The sequence below is a fragment of the Prunus mume genome, linkage group LG3, assembly GCF_029339155.1.
Source record: "Prunus mume cultivar Tortuosa linkage group LG3, ASM2933915v1, whole genome shotgun sequence".
NCBI lineage: Eukaryota > Viridiplantae > Streptophyta > Magnoliopsida > Rosales > Rosaceae > Prunus > Prunus mume.
The window spans coordinates 12385862-12406350 of record NC_142700.1 but is presented as its reverse complement, the minus strand read 5'-3'; the positions used below and the strand labels follow the sequence as shown (position 1 = coordinate 12406350).

At 39.6% G+C, this 20489-nt stretch overlaps 3 protein-coding genes across 4 annotated transcripts; 1 reads left to right on the top strand and 2 right to left on the bottom strand.

The window, feature by feature from the left end:
• Positions 1-173: 173 nt before the first annotated feature.
• On the top strand, positions 174-4378 carry LOC103326115 (uncharacterized). The gene is given in 11 exon segments (XM_089048700.1): positions 174-588; positions 591-1147; positions 1237-1418; positions 1476-1590; positions 1691-1798; positions 1996-2589; positions 2665-2820; positions 2982-3185; positions 3374-3475; positions 3615-3770; positions 3913-4378. Coding segments are annotated over 11 exon segments (2517 nt in total). The 5' UTR covers positions 174-317; the 3' UTR covers positions 3985-4378.
• Positions 4379-4995: 617 nt separating this feature from the next.
• TLP7 (tubby like protein 7) lies at positions 4996-8380 on the bottom strand. Its single transcript, XM_008228325.3, has 4 exons — positions 7923-8380; positions 6971-7058; positions 6159-6288; positions 4996-5747 (listed from the first exon to the last, which is right to left on the bottom strand). The coding sequence occupies exons 1-4, from the start codon at positions 8280-8282 to the stop codon at positions 5174-5176; spliced, it is 1152 nt and encodes a 383-aa protein (XP_008226547.2). The 5' UTR covers positions 8283-8380; the 3' UTR covers positions 4996-5173.
• A 1157-nt stretch (positions 8381-9537) lies between these two features.
• LOC103326167 (transcription factor-like protein) lies at positions 9538-11838 on the bottom strand. Of its 2 annotated transcripts, XR_016125286.1 has the most exons (3): positions 11054-11838; positions 10500-10835; positions 9538-10400 (listed from the first exon to the last, which is right to left on the bottom strand). XR_016125286.1 is itself a non-coding variant. In XM_008228364.2 (2 exons), the coding sequence occupies exons 1-2, from the start codon at positions 11471-11473 to the stop codon at positions 10563-10565; spliced, it is 693 nt and encodes a 230-aa protein (XP_008226586.2). In that variant the 5' UTR covers positions 11474-11838; the 3' UTR covers positions 9538-10562. The 2 variants fall into 2 exon arrangements, 1 of the variants encoding a protein (XP_008226586.2); XM_008228364.2 differs by having other exon boundaries at positions 9538-10835.
• Positions 11839-20489: the final 8651 nt, after the last annotated feature.

The window sequence follows — 20489 nt, the reverse complement described above, 5'->3', positions numbered from 1 at the left end:
ATAAACCAAAAATCTTAATTTAATTGCGTGTAGTTTGAGTGTGGTGTGTAGTCAACTTCAACAGCTTGAGAGCCTTGAGCAAAACGTGTCAGCATCCCACAAATCTTAAATCCCATGCAATACGATGTTGTCAGATGGAACTGGAAGCAAGCAGCAAGCAAACGACTAATGAAGAAGAAGACCAATCAGCAAGAACTGGAACTGAGTGTTTTTTTTTTTTGGAGACGTTGAGACTTTGAGAGAGATTCAACTGCTGCATTTTCACAACCACCACCAAGGCAACAACCAGCTACAAATAATCAACCCTAACCAGAGCAATGGATCCTTACTTCGAACAGAGACTCAGAGATGAAGTCATCTACCTCCACTCTCTCTGGCACCAAGGTCCCCCCACCTCCTCTAACCCTAACACTAACCGTACAATCAACAACCCCAACCCCAATTCATATCCCAATCCCACCAACACGTCAAACAGGAAGAGAAACAGAAAGGCAAGAAATGAAAGAGAAAGGCCCAACAAGAAGAAGCCCTCGCAACCCGACCTGCCTCCACATTCGGGGCGTCCTTGGCCCTGCCCTGGACCCCGATCCATGACTCCACTCCCGGTGCATCATTACCGTGGCCCACGAAGCCCAATTCGGCTCCGGCAACCCACCGTCAATCGCCAGAAGAACAAGCGAAACTCGCCGCGCTGAAACTACAACACAATGCCTTGGACGCTTGCCGTGGATTGTTTTTGGGCAATGCCGGGTCGGATAGCGAGGAATCCGAATCCGAACCTGAGGAGGACGAGAGTGGAGATGGAGATGACTATTGGGTTGAGGGTGGTGAGAGTGAAGTGTACAAGGTGTTGTTGAATGTGTTCGTGGAGAAGAGTGAGCTGAGGAGTTACTATGAGGTGAATTATGAGAATGGGGAGTTCTATTGCTTGGTGTGTGGTGGGTTGGGAAAGAACAAGTGGGTGAAGGGCTGTGCTGGCCTTGTTCAGCATTCGATTTCGATATCCAACACAAAGAAGAAGCGGGCTCATAGGGCTTTTGCGCAGGTGGTTTGTAGGGTTTTGGGTTGGGATTTTAACCGGCTGCCCACAATTGTGCTCAAAGGTGAAAGGCTTGGTCTTTCGTTGGAAAAGCCCGGCCAGGAACGAGTAAGCTTTGTCTTTGTTTGCTTGATGTTGGTTTGTGGTGGTTGTTCTTAATATTTTATATGAATTTGGTTGAGTTGTGAATGTTGCAGGGTGAAACTGAGGTAAATGCTGGTTCCTCTGAGGGTGTTTCGGTTGTTGTTGAAGACAATGTGGCAGCTGAAAATGATGCTAATGCTGAATACGGTGAAAAAGAGACATTTGATGATCATCAGAATAAGGGTAAACAACTAATGATTTGTGAGGTTAGTTATGTCTATCACTTTTTAACTTAGTTTTTGGTTCTTCGAGTTTTACACGAGTATCAGAGACAGTGTACTTTTTAATTTGATTTGGGATATGTTGTTTCAGAACCTCTGAAACATGATGATACAAATGAAAGCACAGAAAGGACTGAAAAGGGAATCCCAGAAATGGAAGCAAACAAAGAAGCAGTAGATACTTGGGTAAGATAATTGCGTTTAAAATGAACTGAATTCATAACTTCATTTACAAATGAACTGGTTTTCTTTTATTATATTTATTTTTTAATTTTCCATGATGCAGGATGTGTTCTTTCAGAATTCTTTCAAAGATAATGGTACAAATAAAAGCTCAGAAAGCATTGATAAGGGAATATCAGAAACTGGAACAAACAAAGCAGTGGATACTTCTGTAAGATATTGCTATTGAAAAATGAACTGCATTGATAACTTCAGTTACAACTGAGATGATATTTTCTCTTCTTTTTTGTTTAGGGTTTAGTGAATGATGGCATACCCATTGTAATGCGAGGCCTTAAATCTCATTTTCTGGAGCCTACAAATGTTTTTTTTACTCACTTTTAAAGAAAATATATGTATATAATGTAGGAAATTGATCAATCACTGGTCTCAAAGACTGAATGGCCATGTAAAGAGTCCAGTGTTTCCTCGTCAACAGTGTTAGGTTGGCCGACCTTTAGTTCTCACTCGGCTTCTGCAACATGCTCCATTCCGGTGGAAGAACAAGCAAGGTCTGCTACATTGTTGTTACAGCAGAAGGCCTTAAAAGAATGCCAGGATTTCTTTGCTGGCTACAGTGGTGAAGACATCAGCGAAGATGAGGATGAAGGTGATTTGATGGATGAAGATGGGTCTGACGAAAGTGAGGAATTAAAGTTCTTTTCAAAGATATTTACAGATCATGGCGAGTTAAGGAGTTTTTATGTCAATAATTACGAAGATGGGGAATTTTACTGCTTGGTTTGTGGTGGGGTAGGGAAGAAGGTATGGAAGAGGTTTAAAAGTTGTGTGGCGCTTCTTCAGCACTCCACTGCAATATTAAAGACTAAGAAGGTGGCTCATAGGGCTTATGGCCAGGTTATTTTTAAGGTCCTTGGTTTGGATATTTGTCAGCCTCCAACCATTGGGTCTAAAGATATACCTCTTGATGATGGACCTTTGGCAAAGTCAGACAATTTGCAGGTAATTATTGCATGTGTGATATGTTTATATAGAGTTGTTCCTGAATTCTATAAGCACTTTTATTGAACGTTGCAGGGTGAACTGGAGGAAAATGCTGATGATCACAAGGATAATGTTGTTGTTCCGAAGGAAAACTTGGACTCTGCGAGTGATCATATTGGTGAAACAGTTTCAAAGCAGGAATCTGATGTTGTTCAGAGTACTGGAACATCAAAGACATGTGAGTTGCAGGTGAGTTCCATCTCCATTGTTCACTTCTCAACAATGTCATATACTGAGTCACAGATTATTATGTCATACGAAATATGTGTACGTACATCATAGAAGCATATTTATTTGTTCCTGAATTCTGTAAGTTGCCTTTGATTGAAACCTTTGATTGAACACTGCAGGGTCAAGTGGAGGAAAATGCTGATGATCACAAGGATATTGCTGCTGTTTTGAAGAAAAACTTGGACTCTCTGAGTAATCATAGTGGTGAAATAGTTTCAAAAGAGGAATCTGATGTTGTCCAGAGTAATGGAGCATCAAAGACATGCGAGCTGCGGGTGAGTGTCACTCAGTTGTTCACTCAACAAAGTCGTGCTGAGTCACAGGTCATTATTTTATGCGTAATATGTTATATACATCATAGATTCATAGTTCGTTGCAGGTGAGTTCCATCTCCGTTGTTCACTCCTCAACAAAGTCATGTACTGAGTCACATTATTATGTCATGCATAATTAGAATCATTTGTTCCTGAATTCTGTAAGTAAGTTACCTTTCATTGCTGCTGTTTCGAAGGAAAACTTAGACTCTATGAGTGGTCATAGTGGTGAAATAGTTTCGAAGGAGGAATCTGATGTTGTCCAGAGTAATGGAGCGTCAAAGACATGCAAGCTGCAGGTGAGTTTCACTCAGTTGTTATCTCAACAAAGTCATGCTGAGTCGCTGGTTTTTTTTATCCGTAATATGTGCATATACATCACAGATTCATAATTAGTTGTTCCTGGATTCCATAAGTTGGTTTCATTATACATTGCAGGGTGAATTGGAGGAAAATGGTGATGATCACAAGGCTAATGCTGTTGTTTCGAAGGAAAGTTTGGGCTCTATGAGTGGTCATAATGGTGAAATAGTTTCAACAGAGGAATCTGATGTTGTTCAGAGTGATGGAACATCAAAGACAAGTGAGTTGAAGGTGAGTTTCAACTGAAGTTGTTCTCCTCAGCAAAGTCATGCTATGTCACAGATTATTATTTCATTCATAATATGTGCATATGCATCATAGATTCCTAGTTGCACCTGCGTGTTATAACATGGTTATAATTGAATATTTGCAGGGTAAGACTGAGAAAAATGCGGGTGGTCCCGAAGATTTGAATGTGTTTATGGAAAATTTAGACCCTTTGTGAACAGTGATAATATTGACCGAGTTTCAGGTGACTTTTTCATGGTTGTGATATATACTTTGCGTCATAGTATTACGTTGCTTTTATGGAACCTTGCATGACAAGCCTGAGAGAGTTGAGCATGGTCACAATCAAGATTCGGGTATATCATCGAAGATTCAGACTCAATTTTTGTTAGTGTTTGACACATTCTGTTATCCATCAGAATGATGAAAACATAAGCAGTCTCTGCGGTTGTGCAAGACTAAATTCCTAGCTCTTCGTGAAGAAAAGAAGGGAATGTGAAGTCATACTTTTAATTTGCGATAAGTACTGTATAGATAGGGTTCTACTCTTTCAAGAAGGTACAAGCATCATTGGAAACAGTAAATCTATAATGAAATTCTATCTTGGCACTGATGTATTCTCTATATATTTTCTCAAGAGTATTGTTACTATTAAGAATAAATTAATATTGTAGTTTCTTTTAGTAAAGCATTAGCTAGGTGACTCTTCAATTCATAACTTGAATATGTACGCTACAATGTGAAGAACCAATTAGAGTAAAATTAAGATCTAGTGCCGACGGTGGCATTTGCAAAAGAGAGACTGAAATATTGGATCAATTTGTTTTGTATATTAGTAGATCCCCCCGACTCACGAATACCGAACCCCAAATGTTGAAGTTGGGACCTCTAGCTCCAGCCCCAGACCGAACTGAGCTCAGAGTTGGTTTTTATTTCTCAGTTGACTACTTACCAAAAGATTGAGTTCTTCATTCTTGTTTCATTTTTGTTTCGAATTTTGATCGGTAAGTCATAGTGCCCTTCATTAAAAGTCAATCCAAAGCATTGATATATGTCCAACCTGGTTCTAAAAGCCCTAACCAGAAGAGTGGAAAAAAGAATCTTCCATGTTATTTTTTCCAAAGCCATTCAAATACGTGACGTGACCGCAAAACTACGACACCAACCTTCAAATCCGCATCCTTCCAATTATTTTGAAAATTTACATAAAATTATGAACCACCGAAGATTTCAACAGCAACCCATGACATAATCATACAAAAGCAACATTTACAATATAAGCATCCTCTGATCGAAACATAACCATTGAATTCTCTTTATGTAGAGTGGAGCACATAAATGGAAACATCCAAAGGCACCAGCACCAGCTTCTTAAATAAAAGATAAAAGAAACAAAAGAAATTATATTACTCACAAGCCAGTTTTGTGCCAAAGCTGGTAAGGCAAATAGCAAATGCCTGGAAGGCTGACAAGGGCTGCCTATAATCCATCGTGAACGTATCATCACCCACTTTTCCAAACTGAAGAACCGTTTCCTCGTCTCCTTTCCCCCCTGGCTGGCTTGGGTCCACTGTCGCAACCAGTTGAAAGTTCTTCACTGATGCTACTGTGACCCGACCATGGAAATTCAAACACCAGCACTGCAACTGATCATGCCATCTTGGAGCTTTATTCCTCAAGATGGTGTAGCCAGAACTGGTAGATTCTGGTTTCTTCATCTTGGATTTTTCCAAAGGTTTACCAATTGCAGTTTCACCTGATGGTGGGCAATTAAGCGGGCAGACCATCCTCCTTGGACCTCTTGATTTTAGAAGGTTGAACTTGTAAGAGACCTGCCCAACTTCAAAGTTGCCTGCTGGAACTTGGGGGCTTATTTGCTTGCTTGCGAAACGGCGGGTAGACCGGCTGCTTGCAGGCTTTGCACCAGTATGCGGCGGCTGGCTGTCATAGATTGTAAAATTGGTGCCCAGAAAATCCGAGCTGCAAAAGGGTTTGGCGTTAATAAGAGTGCAGATGAGAAACGGGTTAACATTGAAATTTGTTCTTGTAATTCAATAGATCTTGAAATATGACTGGTTGGGGGTTTAAAAGAACACAAATTTTGAGACCATAAAATTTTGGTTTCATCATAAAGTCAATTGACCTTTACAGTCCAATTTCTCTGAAATGCAAACTAATGAAAACCCAGTGTCAAACTGGTTCAAAATTGTAATCACATCAACCTAACTTGGTACTGGACTGAAAACTCTTATAGGTAGTTCAAAATATAGTTCTCAACATATGAAGGTCCTTAAACCAGAAGACATTATATGTTACTACCCACTAAAAACGATCAGAAGGAACTACATCACATAATCAATCACCTTAACTCTCTTCAGAAGAATGCCTTACCTTAGTTTTCCCACATAAGCATTGCTTCCTTGGGATATGTCATCGGCATCAAGCGATATAATATACTCAGTGTGAGAGCCACGCCTATATCTTCGTGCTGCTAAAAGAAACTTTCCTTTATCTGTGAATGCTGGGAAGGAGAGAGAAAAAGAAATATCAGAGCACAAAAAAGAAAAATAACCATTAGCATGTCACAAACCACTCACAAAGTGCCAAATAAAACAAAACATCAACTGCAATACATACAATACAAGAATTAATAAGGAGGCAACATTTATCTATAGCCTCAATTTATGCACAACCAACACAATACCATAACAATAATTTGTTTATGTCAGTAATCTAAAATCAGACAAATTTCTCAGACAAAAAGGAAAAAACAGTAACTTAACTTCACAAACTTATAAGTGTATTTAATGAGTATCTTTCAGCATTGACTAAGTGCCGTTCAATAATTTCTTCAGGCAAGCAATACCCGTTTAAAACTTATAGGTTATATTAAAGGTTTAAACTAAATCGATATCTGACATTCAATTCAAAATCATGTAAGACCAGGAAACTAAAGTTTTGTTCAACAAGTCTTAGACAGATCTTGCTGAGTCAAGTCAACTTAGGAATTTAATCACCAGCCAAAAGTCTCCATTTTGTAGTTAATGAAAAGTCAACTTAAAGGTTCAGACCACGAAAATTGCCCCTTTTGAATATGCCTTCAGTGACTTGCAGGTCAAAATTTGAATTAGTAAGAGTAAAACAGCTTCTGAAGACATATAGGAGGAAGTCATTCCAGAAGTTGTTCTCATGTACATACTCACATGGGGTGAATGCAAGATAAAGGTAAAATGTTGAGGTCTTCTTGTTTCGTTTTATTAGACATTGATGGGGAAAATCGCATGGTCCTGGCTGCAAGAATCACAAAGAAATAAGACAACCAATTGCAAATCAGTTATTATAAACCACTAAATTCAATGAATCACTGAACACGACAATAATGTCAATGACAAACCAGAAGCAACTTAGTTCAAAAACTTCAATCTCTCTTCAAGAAATGCCTGAAAACACAGCTAACCAAATAATCTTCATAGTTCATTCTCTTTTATATGTAAGGACTACGATTAAGCTTCTTTCATTATCTAAGAGTAACAATAACAATAATCTGCCAGAAAATTCATAATTTCTGCAATCACAACATCAACAGGTTAGATTTTGTTTTGCAAAACACAAACATAACTTATTTATAGGGAAACCCATAAAATTATTGTTTTTAAGACACACAAGACAATGAAATCAAATTTTACGAACTTCTTTGAACTCTGTGGCCAGTGCATATAGTGCTTTTAAATTCCAAATTTTCATTTAACGGATAAACTAATTCGAAAGGGGAAACCAAAACAGCTCCAAAATGGGGTAGAACGTTGAAATTCGGTGTGTTTTTATATCATGCACCTTCTTCAAAACTTACTCGAAAACTTCTGAGTTACGCAAATTCACTCCAATCACAGATGAGCCCCATTATGAATTTGCGACCCTCTAAGGTTTTAAACCATTTCCAACTCTTGATTTTGCCATCATCCAAGAAAAGTTTATCATCATTTCAGATTCTAATAGTGAAATTGCAGAAAGCAAAATCCTCCACTAAATTAGCAAACTTTCAGACAATCCTGATCGATCTCCTACGGAGACTATTCAAATCGCAAACTAAAAAAACCTAAATACTATTTTAAAAAATAATTCAATCAATCGAAAATGATATTGCCAAGGGAATACCTGTTTAAGGCAAGAAGGGAAGGTAATTTTGCCACTGTAGGAAGGCGAGCGCACGATCTGCTTGGTAATATCCCTCCACCGCTTGCAGACACAGGCGCAAGCGACGACGTTTTGGCGGTTAGGCCACTTGTCCTCGCTATTCTCTACTCTCTGTATGATCTCGCCGAGGAGCTCCGGGAGCATAGTCGACCACGAGGACGATGACGACGAGTCGGCATAGTCCGCGACTCGGTCCAACTCGGCCGAGTCGCCGCGCGCGACTCGGCGGTCTCCACCACGCGCCTGATCATCGTCTCGCAATTTCAATTCTCTAAACGATTTGGAGAATTTCCGAGAGAGCAAGGCTTTCCTCAGAGACATGGCTTGGGACTGGGGCTTAGGGTTAGGGTTTCGATTTCGTAGACATTGGTAAAGAGAGTTTTTTTTCTTATGGAGAGAGGAAGAGCGAGGGAACGAGAGTGGTCGATGATGAATATGAGAAAATAAAAAATGATTTGTGGTAAATTGACAGGCTGTGACGGGTGAGAGTTGGAAGCCCAATAAGGGAGTGAGGATGCGACAGGTGGAAGTTGTGGAGACAGATGTAAATTGGTGTTGGATGACGGGACTGTGAGATTAGAGGTGTAATGAAAGGGTGGTGGGAGTTTGACTTGGTCAATTCAACAGAATAGATGAAGCCGCAAGCGGCAAAAGACTGTGACCAACCAGTAACTCGTTATCTCGAACGCGTCTCCAATTCTTTTTTTCTTTTCTTTTTTTGGTGTGAAATCGCTTGCTGTTACTCACTTTAAACCCCTGATAATTTTTTTAAAACAAAATTAGTAAAAAATTATTGAGAGATTCACTATTATACTCAATATATGGGCTCAAATCATATAAAAGTCCTATATGAAATGTATTTTAAAAACACAACCACAGCCCATTTAAAATTTATGAAGAGATTTGAACTTTTTATAAATTCTAAGCTATCAATTTCTTAAAACAAGCACAATCCTAAAATCTCATTAAAAAAATCTGAAATACTCAATAGATTATTAAAGTAATTTAATAATTAAAATTAAATTAAATAAGACCAACTGTCATTTTTTGAAATTTTTTTTTATTTATAGAAATTAAATGGTGTATGATTTATCAATATTACTAGTGCTAAAAATGGGTATACTACTAAATATCTAAAAAATATTTTTAGTTATTTCTATTTGACCAACAAAATCAATGTTAATTTTTATACAATTTAATTTAGGGCTTTTTTTTTTAACTTTTAGCCAAATTGATGTTAATTAAGATTTTTTTTTTTTTGGTATGACAAAATCCACTTTTTTCTCATTTGTAATTTTGCTGCCAACATGTAAAGAAGTATCTCAACAATACTTAGAAGGATGGAAAGATTTCACTCAACACTTCACTAAAAATTGAATACATTAAAATTAATCAATTACCCATCAAATTCTTAACGGTACACATAAGCAAAATGGCCAATATCACTTGCCTATCAAATCTCACTCTCACACCACCGCTCATACCAACCTTAAAAACTGAATGAATATCCAGAATGAATATCTAACTACACATGGACAAGTAATCCTAAACTCCAAAATAATAGATGGAATACAAGTTAATAAGTAATCCTAAACTCCAAAATAATAGATGGAATACAAGTTAATAAGTGCCGAAGCTATAAGTAATTTGGTTTTCTCCAATATCTCACTTAACTAAAATCATATCAAGCGTATCAAGTGGATGTGCACCTCACTCCGCACTCGAGTTCGAATCCACATTCCCGTAATTTAGATTAGACAAAAGTAAAATATTGTTTGCATAACAAAAAAATTGTCCCAAGATAATTGATCAGACTTCTAATTCTCCCATTTTCAACTTAACAAAAGCTAGAATCATGATCACCTTTCCTTTATCCATTTATTAAGCATCAAAAGGATAAATTGAATGACTACGTTAGTCATGCTAATCTGACCCCCCCAATCACAAAGAATGAATGCCTATTTCATTGATATAAAAAAACAGAGAGAGAGAGAGAGAGAGAGAGAGAGAGAATGGTAAGACAGTAAAAATGAGAAAAAGACAGACAAGGTGAAACCTTTTGCTCAAAGCAAGGTTGAATTAAGATCTCTCCATCCCGTAGTTAAAGAAAATAAGTTGGAATATTTTATTGTGAAAAATAACAAAAATGATTATTTATTTTTGAGGTGAAACCATGGTTCTTCTTATCGAGAGGCTGTGCAGGGAGTGCCCTCAGCACGACACGTCATCCATGCAAAAAATACAAGTGTCCGCATGCATGGCCTTGGACGCTCATACGAAGACACGTCGAAATATATCTTTAATTGCCATCAAACTTTGCCCTTTGACGAAGCTTTTTGTCTCCTTTGTTTCACTTGCATCTTGTTTCCTTGTACGAATCATTCAAATTAAACAGATCCAACGGTGAATCCAGTACGAGTCTTTTATTAACCAACGGTGCTGATGGATGATACGAAACAACAGCAATATCCATTTTGTTAAACAAAAAGAAACATTTTAAACAACCTGCATAGCTGCAAACAAAGTACAAACGCGTACCCAATTGACATCCGCCAACGAACAATAACCACCGTCCGATCACAATCAAGATGATCAGAAAAATCAGACATTCCCACGTTGACGGTCCTGATTCATTCCCCAGCCACGGACCCCAAACTGCAACTCAGCAGCAGCAATCAAAAACTCCACAGCCTGCTGTGGTGTCAGCAACTCCACCACCTTTCTCACCGTTCTCAGCCTCAGATCATCCGCCTTCTTCAACACGCTCACCAGCCGACCCATCTTCATATCCAGATTCGTGCATGCCCCCATCAGCTCACTCGCCCCCTCTTGCCACTCCGACAACTCCTCCGATATCGCATTCTCCTCCTTCACCTAGACAACAAACAAAGCAATTAATTAAGTGAATTACAAAAAATATCTGGCTGATTAGTACAAATAAAGTTTTTGGAAGAAGAAATTCAAAACATGACATGCAGAAGAACACAGAACATGCAGAGTTAAATGCTCTTAACCATTTGAACGTTAGTTATAAATATGAAATAGGGAATGCGGTTGTTAATGTTGGTGGTTAATTTATAGGGTGTGCTTACAGTTTCGCATTGGAGTTCGCTGACGCGGCGGAACTGGGAGGGGGAGAGGTCCCCGAGGTCTCCGGTGCAAAAACCGCGGAGGATATCGACGATGTGGGCCTCGAAGTGGATGGAGGACTCGGAGTAGACGAGGTGGAAGGCGGTAGTGGGGCGCCAGCCGGCGATCCAGTGGAGGGAGCGCTCGAGGGTGGTGGCCCACGGGGCGATGAAGACGGCGAGGGCGTCGCGCTCGGTAGCGCGGGCCTTGACGCGGTAGTACTCGTCGTAGTGGGACATGACTTTCTGGACGACGTGGAGGAGGTGGTGGTGGTGGTCGGGGGTGGTGGGGGGTCTGGGACATGTGGAGAGCTGGTGGACGAGGTGGTGGAGCTGCTCGAACCAAGTCTGGTAGAAGCTGGTGAAGCTGCTGCTGCTGCTCATTGTTGGGACTTTTGGGTGGTGGTTGATTTTTTCCGTTGGGTGGAAAATTGGGTTGAGAGAGGGTTTGAAGGGTTTTTTGGGGGTTTGGTTTTGATGCCAATTTGGATGTGTGTATGGGGCGTGGGGTTTTGTTATTGGTGATGGAGTGACAACGAGGCACGTACTTGGCTACGTGGAAGAAGATGGTGAAATGTTTTCTGTTTGATAGATGTGGGGGTATGCGTTGGTTTTGCTTTTTCTGTGCATGCTAGTGAGGCAATTTTGCAGTAGGTTCAGGTTGGTTGGTTTGCTTCTCCGTGAGGAAAGAGATACAACCTATCCAATCTCTAAATCCCGGTTTACAGTTGATGGATTGTGACTCTCTACCTTCCAGGAAGTTTAATGTCAATCTTTGCATGAAAGAGCAGCTCGGGAAATTGTTAGCCAACAAATTTGTGTGTCTCGATCGGGCACAATATTGCAGGTTCTAGTAGAATGATTTGAGTTTTAAAAAAATATCGACTCAGAATATAAAAATAATTCAATTCTTGTGGCGCGGTTTGTCTCATTGATGAAGTCAACAGCAAAACTGTAACATTCTGATGCCGAACATGTCGCACCTGCTCTGGTCAACTGCTTTTGTTTTGTTTTTTGTTTTTTTTTTCAAACATTTGACCTCAATTTATCCCTTGCACATGGCAAGACATTAATTATTTGCTCACCCACTGTTGTGTTCATAACTTCATATAAATGCATGTGGTTGGAGGTTTTCCAGAGAATTGTTGGAGGGTTTTACATTCAATGAAGCCTTTATGTAACAACCCCCAATCTCTAATTTGAAGAGATTTTCCCCGTGCTGGCCTAAAAAAGAAGGTAACGTTATTTAAAATGATTTAAAATATATTATATTGTCAAACTCTCAATCTTGATCACGTATTCAGATATGCTTCTTCCCAATCAAGATGATTGATAGTTCGATAAACGAATGTTTCTAGGCAAAAACAAACATAAAAGCTTCAACTCCAAAAGTCCCTCGAGGCTTTCAAATGAAAAACTGCTTTGAACAATCTGACTGCAACATATAACTATATGTAACTGTCAAACGCAAAACCATCTCCATTCACAAAATCATCTCAAAGTAGTTGTAGATGTGGAGAAACATCAGGTCCCTAAAAGCCATTGGATAGAGTGGAAATCATCTAGAGGGACAAATACAAGCTGAGATTCTTTCATTGAAATCCTTGTCCTTCCTCTTTCTTGATTACAACCGATTCACCAACCTCACAGGGACAATAAAGTTATTGAGGAGTTGCAAAAGTCTTCACACACTCACCTTTGCTGGTTCCTTTGAAGGTGAGGGAATGCCATTTGATGATGACATGGTTATTTTTGACAGATTCCAAAATCTTCAGCTATTGAGTTTGGCTTATTCTGGCCTCATTGGTCCAATACCTTTATAGTTATCAAAGCTCAAGAATCTAGAGATCTTGACTCTGGGTAATAATCAAATCACATGATCAATTCCAAGTTGGTTGGGGACTCTTCCTGGACTGCTTTGTCTAGACTTGTCATACAACCAAATTTCAAGTGAATTTCCAAAGCAACTTTGTAGACTATCATGGTTGGTTTATGAACCTAATATTGCATCTCAAGTAGACAACACTAGTTATGAATTTGAATTACCTATCTTTTCGGGCATACTCACAAATCCAAGTTTTCAATCGAGGAAATTGTCTTTCTTTGGAGCATTGATAGACCTATCTAATAATAACATAAATGGTGACATACTTACTGAGATCGGCCAATTGCAGCTTCTTTGCCAGCTGATTCTTCACTCCAACAACTTCTCCGACGTCATTCTAGACCAAATATCTAAACTCAAGAACTAAGAGAATTTGGATATCTCTATGAATCATTTGTCTGGAAAAATCTCATCCTCATTGGCGAGCCTTAATTTCTTGAGTGTATTTAATGTCTTGTACAATAATCTCCAAGGACCAATACCAACAAGCACTCAGATCTAAAGCTTCGACACTTCGGCCTTTGAGGGGAACCTAAAACTTTGTGGTGCTGTACTTCCACATAAGTGTGGACCAAATAAGGGCATTGATGAAGATGACAAGAACAACATGGACAATGGGCATCATCAACTTCCATGGTTTTATATTTTCACTGCGTTGGGGTTCATAGTAAAATTTGGGGGAGTATGTGGTTCTTTAATTATTAACAAGACTTGGAGATATGCATTTTTGCAATTCATAGATAATGTACAACATAAGCTCTATGTGATGATAACATGATAAAAAGAAGGCTTAGAGGCTAGATTGGTTTTTCATTTTTTCTTTTGTGTTCCTGATGTAATAAGGCAGTGCTTGTTCTTATAACTATGTCTTCTTTTTCGGTTCTTATAATTATGTCTTCTTATTTGGGTCTACTCTTCTCACATATTAGTAAATTTGTGACATTAATAATAAAGTTTGCCATAATTAACATGCTGATAATAAAGTTGAATTTGGTTTTGCTTGTGTATATTATTCTTGCACAAATACCAGAATTGAAGACTGTACGGCCCCAACTCTGTTATTGGTGGTGGAAGAGCTAATATTGGTCGTATATAATCTCCATATAATCTCCTTGTCAATCTATTTTTCTTTTCACTTTCCAATTTTTGTACAGCTTGTCTTACGCTCCTCTTGCTTGAAATGATTGTTTTGGTTCATTTCATAAAGGAACAAAGATTCATCTGTCAAAAGAATCAATCCATCTTGAAAATGATTGACAGGAAGCTTATTGGGGCCCTGACAATGTTAAATCTATGCGCTTCTATAGGATCTAGATATTAATTTTAGGAAACTGCTTCCCTCCATCTTTAGGAGGAGACATTCCTACTTTTTACAAATAACAGTTTGACACTTACACAAAAATAATTCATCAAAAACACAAAACATCTCTACACACATATCAAAATGTGACTGACAGGAAAGTAGGAGTTTCTACTTCCAGGGAATGAGGCAAGTATTTTCCTTAATCGAAGAGGTATTGACACAGAAATCTTTGTTCCTTTTAACATTGTGTTAAAAGGAACAAAGATTCCTCTGTCAATCCATCTTCAAAATGCTTGACAGGAAGCTCGTAAAACATGGGAAGATTTGTATAAGAACTCGCTCACTTGCCTTTGAGGCGTTTTGTCTCATTGATGCAGCCAGCCACCAGGCAAAAATGTAAAACATTCTAATACCCAGCCTCGCACATGCTCTGGTCAATTGTTTTTCCAAACATGGCAATCGTCTGACCTCGATTTATCTCTTGCACGTGGCAAAGTGAAAGACATTATTTGCACACCCGCACGTGGCAAAAAATATCGGGCTGATAAGTACAAATAAAGTTTTTGGAAGAAGAAATTCAACACATGACATGCAGAAGAACACAGAACATGCAGAGTTAAATGCTCTTAACCATTTGAACGTTAGTTATAAATATGAAATAGGGAATGCGGTTGTTAATGTTGGTGGTTAATTTATAGGGTGTGCTTACAGTTTCGCATTGGAGTTCGCTGACGCGGCGGAACTGGGAGGGGGAGAGGTCCCCGAGGTCTCCGGTGCAAAAACCGCGGAGGATATCGACGATGTGGGCCTCGAAGTGGATGGAGGACTCGGAGTAGACGAGGTGGAAGGCGGTAGTGGGGCGCCAGCCGGCGATCCAGTGGAGGAGCGCTCGAGGGTGGTGGCCCACGGGGCGATGAAGACGGCGAGGGCGTCGCGCTCGGTAGCGCGGGCCTTGACGCGGTAGTACTCGTCGTAGTGGGACATGACTTTCTGGACGACGTGGAGGAGGTGGTGGTGGTGGTCAGGGGGTGGTGGGGTCTGGGACATGTGGAGAGCTGGTGGACGAGGTGGTGGAGCTGCTCAGACCAAGTCTGGTAGAAGCTGGTGAAGCTGCTGCTGCTGCTCATTGTTGGGACTTTTGGGTGGTGGTTGATTTTTTCCGTTGGGTGGAAAATTGGGTTGAGAGAGGGTTTGAAGGGTTTTTGGGGTTTGGTTTTGATGCCAATTTGGATGTGTGTATGGGGCGTGGGGTTTTGTTATTGGTGATGGAGTGACAACGAGGCACGTACTTGGCTACGTGGAAGAAGATGGTGAAATGTTTTCTGTTTGATAGATGTGGGGGTATGCGTTGGTTTTGCTTTTTCTGTGCATGCTAGTGAGGCAATTTTGCAGTAGGTTCAGGTTGGTTGGTTTGCTTCTCCGTGAGGAAAGAGATACAACCTATCCAATCTCTAAATCCCGGTTTACAGTTGATGGATTGTGACTCTCTACCTTCCAGGAAGTTTCATGTCAATCTTTGCATGAAAGAGCAGCTCGGGAAATTGTTAGCCAACAAATTTGTGTGTCTCGATCGGGCACAATATTGCAGGTTCTAGTAGAATGATTTGAGTTTTAAAAAAATATCGACTCAGAATATAAAAATAATTCAATTCTTGTGGCGCGGTTTGTCTCATTGATGAAGTCAACAGCAAAACTGTAACATTCTGATGCCGAACATGTCGCACCTGCTCTGGTCAACTGCTTTTGTTTTGTTTTTTGTTTTTTTTTTCAAACATTTGACCTCAATTTATCCCTTGCACATGGCAAGACATTAATTATTTGCTCACCCACTGTTGTGTTCATAACTTCATATAAATGCATGTGGTTGGAGGTTTTCCAGAGAATTGTTGGAGGGTTTTACATTCAATGAAGCCTTTATGTAACAACCCCCAATCTCTAATTTGAAGAGATTTTCCCCGTGCTGGCCTAAAAAAGAAGGTAACGTTATTTAAAATGATTTAAAATATATTATATTGTCAAACTCTCAATCTTGATCACGTATTCAGATATGCTTCTTCCCAATCAAGATGATTGATAGTTCGATAAACGAATGTTTCTAGGCAAAAACAAACATAAAAGCTTCAACTCCAAAAGTCCCTCGAGGCTTTCAAATGAAAAACTGCTTTGAACAATCTGACTGCAACATATAACTATATGTAACTGTCAAACGCAAAACCATCTCCATTCACAAAATCATCTCAAAGTAGTTGTAGATGTGGAGAAACATCAGGTCCCTAAAAGCCATTGGATAGAGTGGAAATCATCTAGAGGGACAAATACAAGCTGAGATTCTTTCATTGAAATCCTTGTCCTTCCTCTTTCTTGATTACAACCGATTCACCAACCTCACAGGGACAATAAAGTTATTGAGGAGTTGCAAAAGTCTTCACACACTCACCTTTGCTGGTTCCTTTGAAGGTGAGGGAATGCCATTTGATGATGACATGGTTATTTTTGACAGATTCCAAAATCTTCAGCTATTGAGTTTGGCTTATTCTGGCCTCATTGGTCCAATACCTTTATAGTTATCAAAGCTCAAGAATCTAGAGATCTTGACTCTGGGTAATAATCAAATCACATGATCAATTCCAAGTTGGTTGGGGACTCTTCCTGGACTGCTTTGTCTAGACTTGTCATACAACCAAATTTCAAGTGAATTTCCAAAGCAACTTTGTAGACTATCATGGTTGGTTTATGAACCTAATATTGCATCTCAAGTAGACAACACTAGTTATGAATTTGAATTACCTATCTTTTCGGGCATACTCACAAATCCAAGTTTTCAATCGAGGAAATTGTCTTTCTTTGGAGCATTGATAGACCTATCTAATAATAACATAAATGGTGACATACTTACTGAGATCGGCCAATTGCAGCTTCTTTGCCAGCTGATTCTTCACTCCAACAACTTCTCCGACGTCATTCTAGACCAAATATCTAAACTCAAGAACTAAGAGAATTTGGATATCTCTATGAATCATTTGTCTGGAAAAATCTCATCCTCATTGGCGAGCCTTAATTTCTTGAGTGTATTTAATGTCTTGTACAATAATCTCCAAGGACCAATACCAACAAGCACTCAGATCTAAAGCTTCGACACTTCGGCCTTTGAGGGGAACCTAAAACTTTGTGGTGCTGTACTTCCACATAAGTGTGGACCAAATAAGGGCATTGATGAAGATGACAAGAACAACATGGACAATGGGCATCATCAACTTCCATGGTTTTATATTTTCACTGCGTTGGGGTTCATAGTAAAATTTGGGGGAGTATGTGGTTCTTTAATTATTAACAAGACTTGGAGATATGCATTTTTGCAATTCATAGATAATGTACAACATAAGCTCTATGTGATGATAACATGATAAAAAGAAGGCTTAGAGGCTAGATTGGTTTTTCATTTTTTCTTTTGTGTTCCTGATGTAATAAGGCAGTGCTTGTTCTTATAACTATGTCTTCTTTTTCGGTTCTTATAATTATGTCTTCTTATTTGGGTCTACTCTTCTCACATATTAGTAAATTTGTGACATTAATAATAAAGTTTGCCATAATTAACATGCTGATAATAAAGTTGAATTTGGTTTTGCTTGTGTATATTATTCTTGCACAAATACCAGAATTGAAGACTGTACGGCCCCAACTCTGTTATTGGTGGTGGAAGAGCTAATATTGGTCGTATATAATCTCCATATAATCTCCTTGTCAATCTATTTTTCTTTTCACTTTCCAATTTTTGTACAGCTTGTCTTACGCTCCTCTTGCTTGAAATGATTGTTTTGGTTCATTTCATAAAGGAACAAAGATTCATCTGTCAAAAGAATCAATCCATCTTGAAAATGATTGACAGGAAGCTTATTGGGGGCCCTGACAATGTTAAATCTATGCGCTTCTATAGGATCTAGATATTAATTTTAGGAAACTGCTTCCCTCCATCTTTAGGAGGAGACATTCCTACTTTTTACAAATAACAGTTTGACACTTACACAAAAATAATTCATCAAAAACACAAAACATCTCTACACACATATCAAAATGTGACTGACAGGAAAGTAGGAGTTTCTACTTCCAGGGAATGAGGCAAGTATTTTCCTTAATCGAAGAGGTATTGACACAGAAATCTTTGTTCCTTTTAACATTGTGTTAAAAGGAACAAAGATTCCTCTGTCAATCCATCTTCAAAATGCTTGACAGGAAGCTCGTAAAACATGGGAAGATTTGTATAAGAACTCGCTCACTTGCCTTTGAGGCGTTTTGTCTCATTGATGCAGCCAGCCACCAGGCAAAAATGTAAAACATTCTAATACCCAGCCTCGCACATGCTCTGGTCAATTGTTTTTCCAAACATGGCAATCGTCTGACCTCGATTTATCTCTTGCACGTGGCAAAGTGAAAGACATTATTTGCACACCCGCACGTGGCAAAAAATATCGGGCTGATAAGTACAAATAAAGTTTTTGGAAGAAGAAATTCAACACATGACATGCAGAAGAACACAGAACATGCAGAGTTAAATGCTCTTAACCATTTGAACGTTAGTTATAAATATGAAATAGGGAATGCGGTTGTTAATGTTGGTGGTTAATTTATAGGGTGTGCTTACAGTTTCGCATTGGAGTTCGCTGACGCGGCGGAACTGGGAGGGGGAGAGGTCCCCGAGGTCTCCGGTGCAAAAACCGCGGAGGATATCGACGATGTGGGCCTCGAAGTGGATGGAGGACTCGGGTAGACGAGGTGGAAGGCGGTAGTGGGGCGCCAGCCGGCGATCCAGTGGAGGGAGCGCTCGAGGGTGGTGGCCCACGGGGCGATGAAGACGGCGAGGGCGTCGCGCTCGGTAGCGCGGGCCTTGACGCGGTAGTACTCGTCGTAGTGGGACATGACTTTCTGGACGACGTGGAGGAGGTGGTGGTGGTGGTCGGGGGTGGTGGGGGGTCTGGGACATGTGGAGAGCTGGTGGACGAGGTGGTGGAGCTGCTCGAACCAAGTCTGGTAGAAGCTGGTGAAGCTGCTGCTGCTGCTCATTGTTGGGACTTTTGGGTGGTGGTTGATTTTTTCCGTTGGGTGGAAAATTGGGTTGAGAGAGGGTTTGAAGGGTTTTTTGGGGGTTTGGTTTTGATGCCAATTTGGATGTGTGTATGGGGCGTGGGGTTTTGTTATTGGTGATGGAGTGACAACGAGGCACGTACTTGGCTACGTGGAAGAAGATGGTGAAATGTTTTCTGTTTGATAGATGTGGGGGTATGCGTTGGTTTTGCTTTTTCTGTGCATGCTAGTGAGGCAATTTTGCAGTAGGTTCAGGTTGGTTGGTTTGCTTCTCCGTGAGGAAAGAGATACAACCTATCCAATCTCTAAATCCCGGTTTACAGTTGATGGATTGTGACTCTCTACCTTCCAGGAAGTTTCATGTCAATCTTTGCATGAAAGAGCAGCTCGGGAAATTGTTAGCCAACAAATTTGTGTGTCTCGATCGGGCACAATATTGCAGGTTCTAGTAGAATGATTTGAGTTTTAAAAAAATATCGACTCAGAATATAAAAATAATTCAATTCTTGTGGCGCGGTTTGTCTCATTGATGAAGTCAACAGCAAAACTGTAACATTCTGATGCCGAACATGTCGCACCTGCTCTGGTCAACTGCTTTCGTTTTGTTTTTTGTTTTTTTTTTCAAACATTTGACCTCAATTTATCCCTTGCACATAGAGTGTCAAATGGGACGGCAGCGGCTGAGCCCAGCCATTTAAATGAGGGCGCGGCAGCGAATATTAATGGTAGTGCTGCGGCGAAAGCAGGCGGGATCAAAAATGAGGTCCAATGGGTAACGGCCGACATGGACGGACTTAGCACGCTTCAGCACGAGCCCAAGCACGAGCCCAAGCACGGCCCAAGCACGGCCCACTTAACATTTTTTTCTTTCTCAAAAGTCAAAATGCAATAATTTGACATCTAATGTCATTATTTATATGTTTTTTTAATCATAAATATATATTTGATGTATTTCATTTTAGGGAAATTACTTGGGTCCTTAATTAATTAAACATATCAACTACAAATTAATTAAACAATATTGGACTTGATATCTAATCAGTACATATGACATATATGTTTATCTTATAATCAAAGTAAGACATTATTTCACATATAAAATAATAAGTTGTTTAAAGATGAAAAGTTGAAGT